This window comes from Pantherophis guttatus, chromosome 2 (assembly GCF_059756535.1).
Source record: "Pantherophis guttatus breed Tessera chromosome 2, ASM5975653v1, whole genome shotgun sequence".
Taxonomy (NCBI): Eukaryota; Metazoa; Chordata; class Lepidosauria; order Squamata; family Colubridae; genus Pantherophis; species Pantherophis guttatus.
The window spans coordinates 263,995,413-264,013,830 of NC_142064.1; the positions used below are offsets into that span (position 1 = coordinate 263,995,413).

The 18,418-nt window shown below is 42.9% G+C and overlaps 2 protein-coding genes across 3 annotated transcripts in view; both read right to left on the bottom strand.

The window, feature by feature from the left end:
- LOC117663200 (uncharacterized) overlaps positions 1 to 18,418 on the bottom strand; it is a 163,517-nt gene that overhangs the window by 21,739 nt on the left and 123,360 nt on the right. The window contains exon 1 of one of the 2 annotated variants that reach the window (XM_087883986.1): positions 314 to 1,075. The exons of the other annotated variant lie outside the window; for it this stretch is intronic. The gene's annotated coding sequence lies outside the window, so the exon portion shown is untranslated. Of the gene's footprint in view, positions 1 to 313; positions 1,076 to 18,418 lie in introns of those variants that run through there. 2 annotated transcript variants of the gene reach the window in all.
- Positions 9,750 to 17,407, bottom strand: LOC117663215 (uncharacterized). Its single transcript, XM_087883984.1, has 2 exons — positions 17,292 to 17,407; positions 9,750 to 15,038 (listed from the first exon to the last, which is right to left on the bottom strand). The coding sequence occupies exon 2, from the start codon at positions 14,556 to 14,558 to the stop codon at positions 12,150 to 12,152; it is 2,409 nt and encodes an 802-aa protein (XP_087740110.1). The 5' UTR covers positions 14,559 to 15,038; positions 17,292 to 17,407; the 3' UTR covers positions 9,750 to 12,149.

Sequence of the window (18,418 nt, forward strand, 5' to 3'; positions counted from 1 at the left end):
AATATCTGCCTTTCACTATGTTCAGGGTTCCTTCCTTCTTAGGAGGGACCCATCTTTATTCAGCTGAAGAAATGCCTTGGCTTATCAATAAACACACTTGAACTCTCTTTTATTTTATTGAGCCACACCTGACAATCTACATGACACTAACTTGACAGAAGCTGGGGGCTTTAAATGACCAAATGAGGCCTAAAGCCTCTGCAAGATTTGAAGCACCAGTTATGCCCATGGAAGCCACGAACTCCAAGTAAAGGCAGAAAATGCTTTCCACAACCCCTTTGGTGACATCCCAATTGAAGTAGTCCTCACTTACCGACTGCAATTGGGACTGGCATCTGTGTCACTAAGCATTTTATTTCTAGCTCCTTTCTCCTGGCTTGGAACCGGACCAGATTTTTCTTCCTACAATTTATTTAGTTTTTAATGTGTATGTATTATTTACTGCCTCTAAGCTGCCCCCAGTTATGTCATGGTAAGGTTGGTGGCCAATACATTTTATAAATAAATAAACACAACTGAACAGTCAAAACATTCAATAGCTGGTTTTTAAAAAGTGCTGAGTTAAGCACAGTTGAACCTGGTGAATACACGGATGGGGGCACTAAGAGGAAAACACGGTGCTTGTTAGCTAGAAATGGAAGCAAAACAACCCAGAAACGACCAGAGACACATAAATCCGATCTTGTTGCCCAGAAAGCATCAGGTCCATAAGAGAAGAATTGAGTTGGGGGGACCTTGGAGGTCTTCTAGTCCATCCCCTGTTCAGGCAGGAGACCCTATTCCGTCCAGAACAAATGGCTGCCCAATCGCCCCTCAAAACCCTCCAGGGACGGAGCAGCCACAACCTCTGGAGGGAAGCCATTCCCAAAGAACCAACCTCCCCTTGAAAGAGGCTTTTTCAAGCTTCCCACCAGCAGAAATTGCAGCCCCCAGTTTCCCAGCCTGCAGCACCAGTGGGCTTCCATTTGGGGAGGGAAGGAACCTGCAGCAGCCGCAGCTGAGAGGCTTCAGCCCAGTTGCTTCTCCGCTTCCAGCCCAAGTTGCTCCCGGACTCTCCTCCCACCTGCTGCCCTCCACTCACCTGGCAGCTGCTGCTCCGACCATGGAAACAGCACAAGAGCCGCTCTGCACACCAACTTCCTCCCATCAGCCATCCGGAAGAGGAAGTTCCTCTGCGCCTCTCCTCGCCTCCCATCCTTTCTAGCAATGCAGTACTCAATGGTTTAAAAACTCCTTTTTTAAGCGCAATCAGGGATGGCACCATTGAATTGATGGCTTTCTAGGCACAGACGTTGCCTCACCGCCATCTAGCGACAGGAAGTGGAAAAACACGCTTGTCCAGTCTGTACCAAGGGATTTGGAAGATGTTTTCATTGATTACATGGCAGCAGGTCCTTTTCGACTCCTAGCAACCGACCTTTGCAACTGAGCCAAGTGAAATAGTGAAACGTGACGCTACTTAGCTTCGTTTTTGGTACCTTTGCGTCAGTCTGGCCTTGCAGTTTCCTTGACAAGGTTTTTTGAAAGGGGTTTCCTGCTTCCTAAGCTTGAGAGGACTGGCCAAAGTTGAACAGATGGTTTTGCCCTTAAGGTGGGACTGGAACTGGGCGTTTCTCTAACCTGGTGCCTTCACCACTACACCAAACTCCATCAGCAAATTCAAGGCTGCAGCTTTTAAGATCGAGCAATCAATCAATATGAATAGATCTGGAAGGGACCTTGGAGGTCTTGACTCCAACCTAGGGGTGCTATTCAGCAGGTTCTGACAGGTTCTGGAGAGCCAGTAGCGGAAATTTTGAGTGTGGAGAACCGGCAAATACCACCTCTGGCTGGCCCCAGAGTGGGGAGGGAATGAGGATTTTGCAGTATCCTTCCCCTGGAGTTGAGCGGGAATGGAGATTTTGCAGTATCCTTCTCCTGCCGCACCCAGCAAGCCATGCCCACCAAGCCACATCATGCCCACCAAGCCACACCCACAGAACCGGTAGTGAAAAAATTTGAATTTCACCACTGCTCCAACCCCTGATCAAGCAGGAGACCCTGCTTCTCTCCATCATTAGTTTCCATCCATTGTTCCTTGTTTTTGTCAGCCCCAGTCCGGCGGCGGTACTTGGGGCTGCTATTCGTGTGGGGATTGCCATTCTTCTGCTGCACACTTTGACCGACAACCCTTCCTGTGTGCCTGCTCTCCTGGATCGTCAGCCCTGAGGCATGCCTCTCACTTCGACATCCCAGCCGCATGCTAGATGACGTCAGGGTTATGCACTGAAGCAGTTTATCAACCTACAGTATATCACTTTAAGAAAAGACGGAGCAGCATGGAACAACTGAAGTGGCTTGTGATGGATTGGGGAGGGAAAGCCTTCTGGTGCTTTGAAAATAAGTAGACCCCCCTCCTCTTTGTGGCAGCCATTCGAATATTGGAATACTGCTATTATGTCTCCCCTTGTTCTTCTTCTTTTTTTTTTTATAGAAACTTTATTGAGGTTTTTTACATACAAAACAAAAATAAACAAAAATAAAACCGCACACAAAAATAAAGAAGAAAGGAAGACCTTGGAAGATTATTTAAATCATATAGGTGAATCAGAAAGAAAACTTCAAGTTAACCCAGAAGATGAAACAGCCAAAGAAAATTGGATGATGTGGAAGCATAAAGTAAATATCATGGAGCAAGAAGAGCTGGCACAAAGAATGAAAAGAACGAAACAATATCTTTTTGAGAATACTAACAAATCGGGCAGGTGGCTGGCCTATAAATTAAAAAAGGAAAACGAAAGGGGAATAATTCATACCTTAGAAGATTCTAAGGGTAAAATATTGACAAATGAGGAAGAAAAACTGGATAGGGTGAGAGAATACTATGAATCCCTATATAAAGAAGAGGAGGTACCAAATGATAAAATAGAACAATATTTGATAAAAGCAGAGCTCTCACAAATAACTGATGATGAGAAAGAAATGCTTAATAGAAAGATTACAATTGAAGAATTAAAAGTAGCTCTTTCCAAATTGAAAAATAACAAAGCACCAGGACCCGATGGATTCCCAGGGGAAATATACAAAAAATTAGAAGAAACACTCCAACCGAAATTAGTAGAAATTTTTAATGATGCACTGGTAGATTATAAAATTCCAGAGTCATGGAAAGAGGCGCATGTTACACTTGTGCCGAAAGAAGGTGCTGACCCAAAACAAATTCTTAATTATAGACCAATTTCGCTCCTAAATACTGACTACAAATTATTCATGGGTATAATGGCAGAAAGAATGAAAAAGATTTTAATCAATTGGATATATAAAGATCAGAATGGATTTCTTCCAGGGAGACAAATTAGGGACAATCTGAGAATCGTGCTAGACACTCTAGAGTACTATGAAGAACACCCCGAGAAACAGATGGCCCTGATTTTTGTTGATGCTCAAAAGGCATTTGACAATCTAAATTGGAAATTTATGACTAAACAAATTGAGATTATGAAATTCGGAACAAATTTTGAAATGATGATCAAATCTATCTATAATAACCAAAAGGCGAGTATTCTGGTGAATGGGGACAGGACCAAAACATTCCAAATTAGTAAGGGAGTAAGGCAAGGTTGTCCCCTATCCCCACTATTGTTTATTTTGGCCCTAGAAGTTCTTTTACGGAAAATCAGAACCAATGAGGAAATAAAAGGATTGAAGATCAGGAAGGAGACCTACAAGACGCAAGCATTTGCGGACGACGTAGCCCTAATCCTCGAAGACCCCATAGAATCGGGACCAAAAGTATTAGAGGAACTAAGTAAATATGGAGAGGTGGCAGGTTTCATATTGAATAAAACTAAAACCAAAGTATTGATCAAGAACACAACAGAGAGCCAGAAAAACGAGTTAGAAGAAGTATTAGGATTACAGGTTGCCAAAAAAATTAAATACCTAGGAATTTGGATTACATCAAGATGTTCGACCCTGAAAGACGATAATTATACCCCCCTAATCAGTAAAATGAAACAAGACCTAGACAGATGGAAAAAAAATAAGAGTATCACTATTGGGCGAGATAGCCACAATTAAGATGAACATCCTCCCCAGAATATTATTCTTATTCCAAAATATACCGATACATTTAGATAATTTTTTTTTCTAGAACTAGATAAAATTATCAGAGAATTTATATGGGAAGGGAAAAAACCGAGATTTTCCATTAAAATTTTAAGGGGCAAAAGAGACATAGGCGGATTTGGACTCCCGGACTGGCAAACATACTACAGGGCAGCTAAGCTAGTTTGGATAAGAGATTGGATCACCTTGGAAAATGAGAGGATACTTACCTTAGAAGGTCATGACTTGCAAAAAGGGTGGCACGCTCACATTTGGGACATGGAGAAGAAAAGGAAGACACATTTCCATAGACATAAAATCAGAGACTCCCTGATACAAACATGGATCCAGATCAGGCAAAAATATTACAAAAAAACCCCAAATTGGCTCTCAACGATGGAGGCCCTGACCCACCCCAATAGATGGGAGAGGGAGAAAATGGGCAGATATAAAGATATTTTAGACGAAGGAGGGAGGCTTAAATCAAATGACACCTTACGAGAGCAAGGAACAATCTTAGATTGGTGGACTTACTTACAAGTGAAATCCAGATACCAGAGAGATAAAGAACAATACGGTTTAGAATTTGGACCAAATGGATTGGATAAAGTCCTGTTGGGAATAAATAAAAAGATCCTGGCAAGACTATACAATTATTTACTAGGCGACGATAAGTTTGAAGATGTCACAAAGAATCAAATAATTGCATGGGAGAAAAATACAGGGCGTGATATAAATTTTGGAGAATGGGAGGAGGCATGGAACAGGAATCTTAAATTGACCAGAGCGGTGACATACAAGGAAAATCATTACAAAATATTCCATAGATGGTATTTAGCCCCGGCCAGACTAGCAAAAATATACCCCAATATACACCCCAACTGTTGGAAATGCGGCCATGGTCAAGGCACCTTCTTTCACATGTGGTGGACATGCCAGGAAGCGAAAGGATACTGGAATAAAATTAGGAGGTGGTTATATGAAATAATAGATGAAGATATTGAATTAACACCAGAGATTTTCCTCCTGGGAATAATAAAGAAGCCATATAGAAAGGAAATGATACATTTAATGATCCATATAATTACAGCCGCCAGATTGGCATATGCACAGTACTGGAAAGAGAAAACTCAGCCACCAGAAGAGCTTACAATTAAGAAAATACTCGAGTGCGCAGAGATGGCTAAATTAACCTATGAATTAAATGATGAGAAGATAGTTTATTATTTGGTGTGGGAAAGGTGGTATAAGTGGTTGCATGATAAAATGAAAAGAAGACCTAAAGGTGTGCTAAATATTGATCAAAAGTGAGCTGAAATATCACTAAGTATTATTTATGTAAATAGTTAAAACACTGTACATCTGATAGTAATTGAAAATGTTATTATACTTATATGTTTTATGTCTTTGCATGTTTTGTCCCTTGTTCTTCTTTTTATTAGACTAGACCAGGGGTCCTCAAACTGTTTAAACAGGGGGCCAATTCACGGCCCCTCAGACTGTTGGGCCCCTCCGACCAGCTGGGTGGGCGTGGCTAGGTGGTCATGTGACTAAGTGGGCATGGCCAATTTAACAGTCCATTAAACATTACCCACAAATTAAACTTTAATTTGTTTTGCTCCTGCGGGTGTTTTATTTGCTATTATTTGTGTGTTGCTCTTTTGGTTGACTTTTCTTTTTACTAGATCATTTTTTCAGTTGTTTAGGAGTCTAGTGGTCGACTTCAGGAAACTCAGTTTTGCAGCAATTCTTCTCAGCCCCAAGTTGCTTACAATCAAGTCTCTCTGTGTGTGTGTCTCTTATTTCTCTCTCTGTGTGTCTCTTTCTGTCTCTCTCTCTCTCTCTCTTTATCTATCTTCTGGAGGCAGTGGAGGCCTCGGGCATCTGTGCATCCCATTTTTTACCTCCAGCAGCATTCTGCAGGCAAAAATGGCCTATATTTTTGGCCAAAAATGGGCCGTTTTTGCCCATTTTTTTGTCTCCTGGAGCATCTGTCTGCTCCATTTTTCACCTCCCCTACCTCCAGCAGCATTCTGCAGGCAAAAATTGTTGGCCTTACCTTTCATCTCCAGCCTGCGGGGCTTATGAAGGTAAGTCCTGCGCTCGGCTGAAGGGCGGGCGGGGTGATGTGGTTGGGGCAGCCTCGTGGTCCTGCACGGGTCGGATTGATGGCTTCGGCGAGATGCATGCAGCCCGCAGGCCCTAGTTTGAGGACCCATGGACTAGACATACCCAATTCCTGTAACCGTTCTTCGTGTTCTTCGCAACCGACGAAACAGAAGCTCACGAAAGAAAAAGATTTTACCTCTTGCCGTGCTGCTGGAGTTGGGATGCCCTGCCTCCCACCAGCCAGGTGGCCTTCATGTCTCTGCTGTGTTTGCGCGGTCCGTGCATGCATGTGCACATGTCCATGCATGCGCTTGTCCGACCATGCCCATACGCGTACCTTTCAGTTTGGGCATGCGTGTGCACACAATTTGGCCGTTTGGTGTCTAAAAGGTTTACCATCACAGCTATAGGGTGCTTGCCTGTTTCTATATCTTTGTAATGTAATGGGCCAACGGTATATAAGCTGCGGTTCTGCTTTAGGTCAGGGCTGCTCAGAAGGCTGCCAATGCTCTGCTGGAATCCAGCGTGAACAGTGATTAATATATGTTGAATCTTCCAAGTGATTGGCTGCTTTAGGTGAGGCAGGATTTGGCCATAATATTACGTTCCTTTATACTTCTCCCATTTCTCTCTCTTCCTATTGACTATCAGGGAGTAGTCAGGTTGCTCTCACTGAGCTGACTGCAATTTCTGCAGGTGTGTGTGTGTGTGTGAGAGGGGGGGGGGAGAGAACACCCTGAAGAAAGAAATGACAGTTCGTGTGTTGCTGTCAAGAAACCTGTAATAACGAATCCTTTAAATCACCAGGCATTCAGTGCCACTCCAGAGACTTGACTTTTTCTGTTGCATAATTGCTGTCCTTCTAACTTGCTTGTTTTTCTGGGAGGCTTCCACCATCAACAGTGTTTCCTCAGAGAAGTCACAGACCTGCCCTGAAGGAACATACAGCAGGAGGAAGTGAACTTTTGACTCCCCTCCAAGAAGCTTGGTGGGTCCCTACAAACTTGTGTATGTGTGCGCCCGCGCACACACTCCTGTTATACATCTGCTGTGGCAGGAGTGAAAGGTTCTGACAAGTTCTGGAGAACCGGTAGCGGAAATTTTGAGTAGTTCAGAGAACCAGTAGCGGAAATTTTGAGTACTTCAGAGAACCGGCAAATACCACCTCTGGCTGGCCCGAGTGGGGAGGGAATGGAGATTTTGCAATATCCTTCCCCCAGGACTGGGGAGGGAATGGGGATTTTGCACTATTCTTCCCCTGGAGTGGGATGGAAATGGAGATTTTGCAGTATCCTTCCCCTGCCACACCCACCAAGCAAAGCCCAAAGAACCAGTAGTAAAAAAAAATGGATTTCACCATTGTGCTGTGGGCTATGAGATCCCAGGGAAGCAGGCAGGATGGATTTGATTTAAATCAAGTCGATTTAAATCACGATTTAAATCTTGATTTAAATCACTAGTAAAAAGGCTTGATTTAAATCAACTCGATTTAAATCATAATTTTTAAAGAGTAACTGTCCTGGAGCAGATCCTCCTCTGACCCGCTGTTGATTCACCGACAGTCCCAATATTGCAGAATATACAGCTTCATGCTTCATAACTAAGCTCCATTTCATATAAACTAAATTATTAATGTATCTTAAACAGAAAACTATCTTTAGATTTTTACTCCAAAAGCAGTTTATTAAAATAAATTTGATAAAAAACAAAAAATCCGATTTAAATTTAAAAAAATCCAATTTAAATTTTTAAAAATCCATTTAAAAAAAAAAATCATCTATTTTTATTCACCCTGACAGCAAGTGACATATCCAGCAGGGCTAGAAAAACAATGACTTGTTGGTGCTGTCTCATTCCCAGGGATCCCACCTGGCCCAAGAAGTTCTTAAGTGGGACTCTACCATGAGGCTCTGGTTACTGCTTGCTACCTGTGTATAGAGAAAATCCTCCCTGTTCCTCTGCAGATATGAGCAACGTGGAAGGGAAATGTTGGACTGGATTTCTCTGAGGAATGGACTTCAGGCCACGATCAGTTTCGAAGGAAGTTTTTATTCCGGTCAACTGAGCAAAGATAATTTCCATATAAGAATGTGTGATGACAATTTCTCAACAGAGAAAAAGGCGGAAGTTGCAATTATATGATTTTTTTTTCAATTCCTTTCCTGCTTTTCTGTTTCCATTCTTCGTTATTATTTGTTTTGTATATTTTATTAGATAAAAAATTCCAAATTAAGAAAAGAATGGGGCGACTTCGATACATTTTTGCACACACATCTCTATTACCAAACTTTTTCCCAACCGTTTGAAATGCCTTTTGGAAACATTTCTCTTACCATATACAGTCAGTCATCTCCTCTTTCCAACCCCCCTCCCCCTTTTCTAGCCCTGCTGGATATGTCACTTATTTGCTTTGACCTAATGGAGACTTCTGTGTATGCAAAGTTACAGAAGCACAGGGCATTTAGCATGGGTGTGTTTGGAAGTGAAGAAAGTTAGCGCCCACCCTTCCTGGAAGAATGAAATATTTTAGGAAATATTAAAAAGGCAGAATATTATATTTCCCTGGATGAGAAAAGGAGAAGCAAGTTTTTAAAGACAAAGGGCAGCTCCCCGCCCCCAGCAAATATTTGGTGCACATTAAGACTGGGCCAGCCAGGACTTCAACTCCAGGGTGATGGGATTAAGACGTGACCCTCCAGAACATAATAGGATTATCTACCTCACCACATGGCACAACCATGCCCCTTCATTACATCACCCAGCAAGATTCGGGGGCTGGGCAGCGAAGCCAGCCGAAATGGACAACGGACGCTGAATTTCTGCCTCTTCCAGGCCATTGCAGAGAATAGATTTAAAAAATAAATCTTAACTCCTGTGGAGATTGGGAAAGCTGCTCAGAACAATTCTTCCCTCTGGTGAGATTTAGGCCCTACAAGGATGCAGATAGAAAAAATATCTCCTATCTCAATGTGGTTTGGAAGCAAGGAGAGAGGATGTTTCCAGTTATTCTTCCATGTTTCATTATTCTGGAAACTCCCACTTCTCTGCAGTTTCCTTGGCAAGATTTTTTGAAAGCGGATTTCCCCATTCCAAGGCCTGAGGACGGGACAGGCCAAGGCCTCTGAGATGGCTTTGTGCCTAAAGCAGGACCGGAAATGAGCGTCTCTCAGGCTGTAACCTGGTGACCACCAAATGGGGCTTTCTTTGTCCCCACAAAATCTATCCATTCAGCTGTTCCTCCTACTCCAGCCCCAGATTCAAGGCTGCAGCTTTCAAGATCCAGTATCCTCCAAACAACACATACTTTACCCCTTTCAATCTGAGCTTCAAATTTTAGTTCTGAGGAAATGGGGTCTGTTTGTCCGAGTGGAGGCTTTTGACCTCGGGCCGTAGACCATCCCCTCTGAATCTTAGGTTGGCTTTATTTAATTTTGCTTAATATTTTTATATAGCCCTGTGAGATTCAGAGGCTTTGGGATCACTGAAAGGGTTTCCGACTCCTAACCATAATAAGCTGAGACATAATAAAGATGGTGCAAAGAAAAGAAGGAAAATTGATTAAATATATTTTTATTATTTTAAATTTTAGAAATTTTGCATATGTTTAAATTTGAAATCACTTGGGCTTAAGACTCAGGCCAAGACCCTCTTGGTTTCTCCACACACGGTATCTCCATGGTTGGCCCAGTCCTGGTTGTTGGGTGTCCTTCATGTAATGAGAGCTACTAAAAAAATTGTGAAATGAAATGAACAATCTTGGAATTCTTTGGTGTCTTCCAATCCCAGAAAAATCAGGATCATTCATCTGCATAGCTAAAATGTCACTTTTGCTGCTAAAAATAATGTTCCTCCCCACATTTGAAGGATAAATTTTTGAAAAAAAAAACAAACATTAAGGAACCCTGAGAGACAAATGAAAGAACAGGAAACATCTTCTGTTTACAGAAATTCTGACACTTTCCTTTATCTAAATCCAAAATAAAGTAAAAGTAAAATATCTGTCTTTCTCAAAAGCTATTCAAGATTTTTACGCAATGCTATTTTAGAAATTAAACTATCTACTGTAAAAAAATTTCCCTCACATCTCCCACCGGGGAGGGGGCGATGATCACAAAAGTATCAGTCCCTTGATGCTGCTCTCAGCCACCAGCTCTCAAAGGCTAACAAGGAGGCCCCTAAAAACAAAGGAGATCACAGCAGGAGTAGCGAATAAATCTTGAGGTCCTGTGTTCAAAACCACAATCCTTTTTCTCCTCAACTCAATATTCCTACAGCTCTTCTCAATGAACAGCCTTTTCATCTGAAAATTCACACTGGTTTTGTCACTCCCCCAAACTCCCCCAAAATATTTGCTATTCATATGTTTTCTTCCACTTGCGTGCCTCATTCTTGACATAATCTGAAGAGACATGCTGGGTGTACTGAATTCCTGGAACTGTTTGGAAAAGATAAACTTTGAACCCCCTCTACTTCCCTTCTTCTCTTGCTATCTCCCTTATATGAGGAACCACAATCTCTAACTATAGTCTGAGTGCTCAAATCCCCAAGAGATGCTGGCTGGAAAATTCTGGGGCTGAAAATCTCGAGCACACCCAGGGAGAAAAAGGCTGGGACTCTGTAGGTGGTATTTTTATCGTCTACCATGATAAAAATGCAAAGAACACTCTCAAAAAGATTTTTACATGATTGCACAATTTCTACAAAAATAAATACAGGTAATCCCTGGGGTATGAGCATTTCCTTAGCGAACTTTTGAAGTTATGCAATAAGCACCCCCTAGCGTTTACCAACAAATCCTGAGACTATGAATATTGCAGCACCACAGCAGTTGTTCACCCTTACAAATGACCGCAGAGGCTCTGCATCATTCACCCCGCATATTCCGCCCCCCCCCCACTGGTCTTCACAGGCACTTCACCTGTGGAGTCACTGACCTTGCAATGACCTCCTCTCTGTTGCTGTTTCTTTGCCCGCATTCACAGAGAACAGAGGCCTAATGTACTGCGAGATCTTGTGTAATCTCACATTTAAGGCCTCTATTCTCTGTGAATTGAGACCTGGACGTTTACAAACTGAGGGAAGGCCTCGGTCATTCAGCCCTTCCCTCCGTTTGCCATTTCCTTGCCGAAGCCTGCAGGGAGATTGCGTAAGCTTCAGCAGCTCTTTGCAAAAAGCCACCAGCAGAGCTTGAGAGGAACAGACGCACCCCTCCAAAACCCTGTTCCTACAGGCAAAGGCTTTTTGCAAAGGGCTGCCAAAGCCTACAGGAATGCAATCCTCAATTCTTTGCCAACAAGAAAGTAGCCTTGAGAGGACGCGGGGTACAACCCCGCTCCAGGGGTTGCTTTCTCTGTGCTTGAGGCCTCATCAGGCTGATCTGGGGTGAGAAAGCAGCAAATGCAAGAGCGAAAGCAGGAAGTGATGTCGTTCAATGTAAGAGATTCACTCCCACAAATTCTCGAGTTAAGGATGGAATGGGCAGGATCCATTGCATTCACAACCCGAGGACTATCCATATCCAGCAGCTTCTCCTGTTGATGGCCTTATCAAATTAGTATGTTGCCATTTTTTTTCTTCTAATACCTAATTACATATACATATTTGCCTACAAAAAATTAGGTAAATTCTTTGTAGTCAAATTTAACAGTCAATATCTCAGATGGACTTACAATGGGATACTAGAAATGAAATTCAAGCTTTCTCTACACTTATCACTTGGGACGTCAAGTGGATTTTCTTGTGTGCATATAAGGCTGAAATGTTTCCTGAAGCACCATTCACATTCAGGGTACTCAAATGGTTTCTCCCGAGTCTATAAGCATATGATTTAGAAGGCTACTGAAATCTTTTTCACAGTCTGGACAATTCTATGGTTTCTCTCCTGTGGCGTATCACCAGGTTGGAATTCCAACCGAAACTTTTTCCACAAACGAGACACTCATACGGTTTCCATCCTATGTGAGTCCTCTAGTGCACCACGAGTTGGGATCTCTGAGAGAAACTTTTCCATGATCAGGCCATTTAAAGGGTTTCTCTCCTGTGTGAGTCCTCTGGTGTTCCATGAGGTGGGAATTCTGACTGAAACATTTCCCACAAAAAGGACATTCAAACGGTTTCTCTCCTGAGTGAATCCTCTGGTGTTGAACCAGAGTGGAATTCTGACGGAAACTTTTCCCACAGTCAGGACATTGAAAGGGTTTCTCTCCTGTATGAGTTCTCTGGTGGTTCACCAGGCTAGAATTGTGACTGAAACTTTTACCACAATCAGGACATTCATAGGGTTTTTCTCCTGTGTGAATCCTCTGGTGTCTCACAAGTCTGGAATTCTTACTGAAACTTTTCCCACAAACAGGACAGTCAAATGGTTTCTCACCCGTGTGAATCCTCTTGTGTTGAACCAATGTGGAATTCTGACTGAAACTTTTCCCACAGTCATGACATTTAAAGGGTTTCTCTCCTGTGTGAGTCCTCTGGTGGTTCACTAGGCTAGAATTGTGACTGAAACTTTTACCACAATCAGGACATTCAAAGGGTTTTTCTCCTGTGTGAGTCCTCTGGTGTGAAACGAGGTGAGAATTTCGACTGAAACTATTCCCACAGTCATGACATGTAAAGGGTTTCTCGCCTGTGTGAACCCTCTGGTGTATCACCAGGTTGGAATTATAACAGAAACATTTCTCAAAATCAAGAATTTCAAACGGTTTCTCGTTATTGTGAGTCCATGTTGCCATGCTCGCTAAAGCATTTTCCACATTGGGAGCACTTGTAGGGCTTCTCTCCTGTGTGAGTCCTCTGGTGCACCACAAGCTGGGATCTCTGAGAGAAACCTTTCCATGATCAGGACATTCAAAGGGTTTCTCTCCCATGTGAGTCTTCTGGTGTATCACCAGGTTGGAATTCTTGCCAAAACTTTTACCACAGTCAGGACATTCAAATGATTTCTCTCCTGTGTGAGTCCTCTGGTGTTTCACCAGGGTGGAATTCTGACTGAAACATTGCCCACAGTCAGAACATTTAAAGGGTTTCTCTCCTGTGTGAATCCTCTGGTGTTGAATCAGGGTGGAATTCTGAGTGAAACTTTTCCCACAGTTAGGACATTTAAAGGGTTTCTCTCCTGTGTGAGTCCTCTGGTGTTCCACAAGGTGGGAATTCTGACTGAAACTTTTCCCACAAAGAGGACATTCGAACGGTTTCTCTCCCGTGTGAATCCTCTGGTGTTGAACTAGGGTGGAATTCTGACGGAAACTTTTCCCACAGTCAGGACATTTAAAAGGTTTCTCTCCCGTGTGTGTCCTCTGGTGGTTCACCAGGCTGGAATTGTGACTGAAACTTTTTCCACAATCAGGACATTCAAAGGGTTTTTCTCCTATGTGAGTCCTCTGGTGTCTCACGAGTCTGGAATTCTTACTGAAACTTTTCCCACAAACAGGACAGTCAAACGGTTTCTCTCCTGTGTAAGTGCTCTGGTGTGAAAGGAGGTGAGAATTTCGACTGAAACTATTCCCACAGTCAGGATATTTAAAGGGTTTCTCACCTGTGTGAATCTTCTGGTGTATCACCAGGTTGGAATTATCACAGAAACATTTCTCACAATCAGGACATTCAAACGGTTTCTCCTTGGTGTGAGTCCATGTTGCCACGCCCCCTAAAGCATTTACCACATTGGGAACAGTTGTAGGGCTTTTGTCTTGTGTGAGTTCTCTGGTGCACCACGAGCTGGGATCTTTGAGAGAAACTTTTCCACGAACAGAACATTCAAAGAGTTTCTCTCCTATGTGAGTCCTCTGGTGTTGAACCAGGGTGGAATTCTGACTAAAACTTTTCCCACAGTCAGGACATTCAAAGGGTTTCTCTCCTGTGTGAATCCTCTGGTGTTGAACAAGGGTGCAATTCTGAGTGAAACTTTTCCCACAGTCATGACATTTAAAGGGCTTTTCTCCTGTGTGAATCCTCTGGTGTTTCACGAGGTGGGAATTCTGATTGAAACGTTTCCCACAAACAGGACATTCAAATGGTTTCTCTCCTGTGTGAATCCTCTGGTGGCCAATAAGGCTGGAATTCTGACTGAAACTTTTTCCACAGTCATGACATTTAAAGGGTTTCTCTCCTGTGTGAATCCTCTGGTGTTTCACCAGGCTGGAATTGTTACTGAAACATTTCCCACAATTAGGACATCCAAACGGTTTCTCCTTGGTCTGAGTCCACGTTGCCCTACTAGCTAAAGCATTTACTGTATTGAGAGCACTTGTAGGGCTTCTTTCTTTTGTGGGTCCTTCCATGAAACAAAACGGAATGGTACTGATCAAAGGTTTTGCCACATTCAGCATATATGTAAGGCTTTTCTCCAGTCTGGATCCTCTCATGCATAATCAACTGTGATTTGCAAGTTGTATCTTTCCCACAACAGGAACCTCTATGGAGCTATTCCGCAACTAATATTCTTGAGGAAGTCAACAAATATGGATGAACCCTTGTTTAGTGATGCTTTGATTTACTGGTGATTTTCTTCATCCCAGAACGAGGCCTGCAACAGTGTCTCCTCTACGTGGCTTTCCAATTGACCTTTTCCTCCCCACTGACTTTTTCACTTCCCCCTTTTGCTGAATGGAAAAATAATCTCCCTTAACTTTTCATATAATATATGATTGAATTTCACACACTACTTTTCCCAGCTAGAAATCTTTTCTTGATTTTTTTCTCGTTTCTCTCTCACTTGCCGAGGAAGTTGAAGAATTGTGGGCTCACTGAAGGAAATGGAAAATATTTTGATTTCTGGACTGACTTGTTTCAATTTTGCTTGTTATCCTCAGTTGTCCAGAGTGCTCTTATTGCATCCTCTTTGTCTATAAGATTCAAATAAAAGGGTATCTTTAATGGTTGCAGAAGATGAGAAAAAAAGAAAAACATTTACATTACAATGAAAAATGATGAAATTCACTTTTTGACTGGTCAATCACAAATTCTTAGCAATGCAAAGGGTTTTTTTCAAATACAGTCAAGTGAAAAAGAAAATCTCTTTCATTTCTATGGTTTTACTTATCAGGGTATCATAAATATCATTGCAACAGAACAGAAGAGAATAAAAGAATTGGAAGGGACCTTGCAGGTCCTTCAAGTAGGAGACCCTATACCATTTCAGACAAGTGGCTGTCTTGTCTCTTCTGAAAAGCTTCCAGTGATGAAGCACCACAATGTCTGAAGGCAAGCCATTCTGCTGGTTATTTGTTCTCACCATTAGGAAATTTCTCACTGCTTCCATAGTATAAACAGGCAAAGTAGCAGCCAAGTAGTGCTAATAAAGTGCCCTTGATCAATTGATCAGCAGCAAGTATGACCACATCTATAAAAGCCAAAGTTGTAGGAGTTTCCTGGTCTCTGGCATTGAGGTGTGTGTTAACACAATGCCAAAGAGTAAAGACATCAGCAATGATCTTAGAGAAGCAATGGTTGTTGCCTATCAATTTGAGAAGGTTTAAACAGCCATTTCCAAACAATTTAAAATCCATCGTTCTACAGTGAGGAAGATTATTCACAAGTAGGAAACATTCCAGATAGTTGCCAATCTTCCCAGGAATGGACATCCAAGAAAATTCACCCTGGGACTTGGACTCTGTCTTTTATATTATCAAGCCACACCTGTCAATCTGCATGGCACTAGCTTTACAGATGTGGGGTTTTAACTGATGAAATGATGCCTAGAGCCTCTGCAAGATTTGAAGCACCAGTTATGCCCGTGGAAGCCATGAATTCCAAGTAAAGGCAGAAAATACTTTCCACAACCCCTTTGGTGACATCCCAATTGAAATAGTCCTCACTTACTGACTGCAATTGGGACTGGCTTCTGTGTCACTAAGCGGCCCGATGAATCATGATTTCAAATGACGGTGTCAATTTACATCTGTTCCTCTGCAGTTCTTAAACAAATCACTGTGGGTTGTTAAATATAATGTCACATGACCATGGCTTGCAACTTCCTGCCGGCATCCTCACTGAGTTTGCTTGTCAGAAGCCAGCTGGGAAGATCACAAATGGGGATCATGTGTGGGATGCTGAAATCATCATAAAAGTGCACCAGTTGCCAGAATCCAAATTGGTGCAACTCCTTTTCCTGCACCTTCATAACTACGTCTGCTTCTACAGTGCCACTGTAACTTGGAAGGCTCAGTGAACCAATGGTAAGTGAGGACTATCTATGCTTGTCCTTGATCAAGTAGTAGATCCCCCCTCCACCCCATTCCACCCCTCCTTCCTCATATATTCTTTATTTTAATGGTTGGTATTAATTTTGTGGGAAGCCCCCCACCCAATGAAATACTTCGGGAATGTTAAAAGAGGCAGAATATTATATTTCCCCAAAGGGGAAATGGAGAAAAATCTTAACAAGGCAGAAAGCAGCCCCAACAGCCTCTAGCAGATGCCTGAAGCCTTTAGAGATGGATATTTGGTGTCCATTAAGAAAGACTGGACTAATCTATTCACAAACAAAACACCTTCAGCTCCAGTTGATGGGATTAAGAAGGACAGGACAGGACTTTTAAGACATAACAGGATTAACCCATCACCATTAAAATGGAGCGTTTCAAACACAAAACCCCAAAGAATGTATAAAGGCTCACCTATCCCAACCCCATTTTGTCAACAACCTAAAAAAAGACCAGAGGCACATCAGTCCGACCATGTTGCCCGGAAAACATCAGGTCCATAAGAGAAGAATTGAGTTGGGGGGACCTTGGAGGTCTTCTAGTCCATCCCCTGTTCAGGCAGGAGACCCTATTCCGTCCAGAACAAATGGCTGCCCAATCGCCCCTCAAAACCCTCCAGTGAGGGAGCAGCCACAACCTCTGGAGGGAAACCAGCCCCAAAGAATCAACCTCCACTTGAAAGAGGCTTTTTCAAGCTTCCCACCAGCAGAAATTGCAGCCCCCAGTTTCCCAGCCTGCAGCACCAGTGGGCTTCCATTTGGGGAGGGAAGGAACCTGCAGCAGCCGCAGCTGAGAGGCTTCAGCCCAGTTGCTTCTCCGCTTCCAGGCCGTGGAGGGAACGGAACAGCCCGAGTTGCTCCCGGACTCTCCTCCCACCTGCAGCCCTCAACTCACCTGCCAGCTGCTGCTCCGACCCTGGGAAGAGCAGAAAAGCCGCTCTGCACACCACTTTCTTCCCATCAGTCATCCGGAAGAGGACGTTCCTTTGCGCTTCTCCTCTCCTCCCATCCTTTCTAGCAATGCAGTACTCGATGGTTTAAAAAAAACTCCTTTTTCAAGCTCAAGCACGGATGGCTAAAGTGTGGGCGGCTTTCTAGGCAAAGATGTTGCCAGATCGCCATCTAGCGGCAGGAGGTGGAAAAACATGCTTGTCCAGGCTCTACCAAGTTATTTGGAAGATATCTTCAGTAATTACATGGCAGCAGGTCCTTTTCGACTCCTAGCAACTGACCTTTGCAACTGAGCCAAGTATTAATGCAGCCTAGGATTGTATTGGTTATTTTGGCTGCTGTCACTCACTGTTGGATCACATTTAAGTGATTGTCCGCTGGGACTCCAAGATCCCTGTCACAGTTACGGGCATTAAACCAGTTTATACTGGCTTAATTCACCTAGTTTATACCTATGCAGTTGGTTTTTCCTGTCCAAGTGTAAAACTACTTTTATCTGTGTAATATCATTTTGTTGGATTGGGCCCACTGTTCAAGTCTGTCAAGTCTTTTTTGGATCTTGAGCTTCTCTTTTGGGGTGTTGGCAATTCCTGCCAGCTTATTGTCATCTGAAAATTTGATGAGTTCCCCTTCTATCCCCTAGTCTAGATTGTAACCCACTGCTTTTTTTCCTCTATGAGCGTTTAGTTCCATTGAGGACTACACATTGAGTTCGATTTGTCAGCCAGTTAGAAACCCATTTTGTGCGGGTGCTGTCTATCTCACATTTTTCTAGCTTGCCAAGAAGTAGTTGTGATCTACTTTATCAAATGCTTTCCTGAAATCTAAGTATACTATGTCCACAGCATTCCGCTGGTCCACTCATTTAGTCATTTTGTCAAAGAATGAAATAAGGTTTGTTTTGCATGATCTGTTTTGATGTTGGCTACTGTTTATAACTTTGTTTGACTCTCCCTGCGAGGGGATCTCCGCAGCATAACCTGGCGTAACCTGGCAAAGGAACAGGTGGGGGCGGAAACTGGGCTCCCAGCCCCCTTTTCCCTTTTCCTGCCTCCTCTCTAGGCGCAAAAG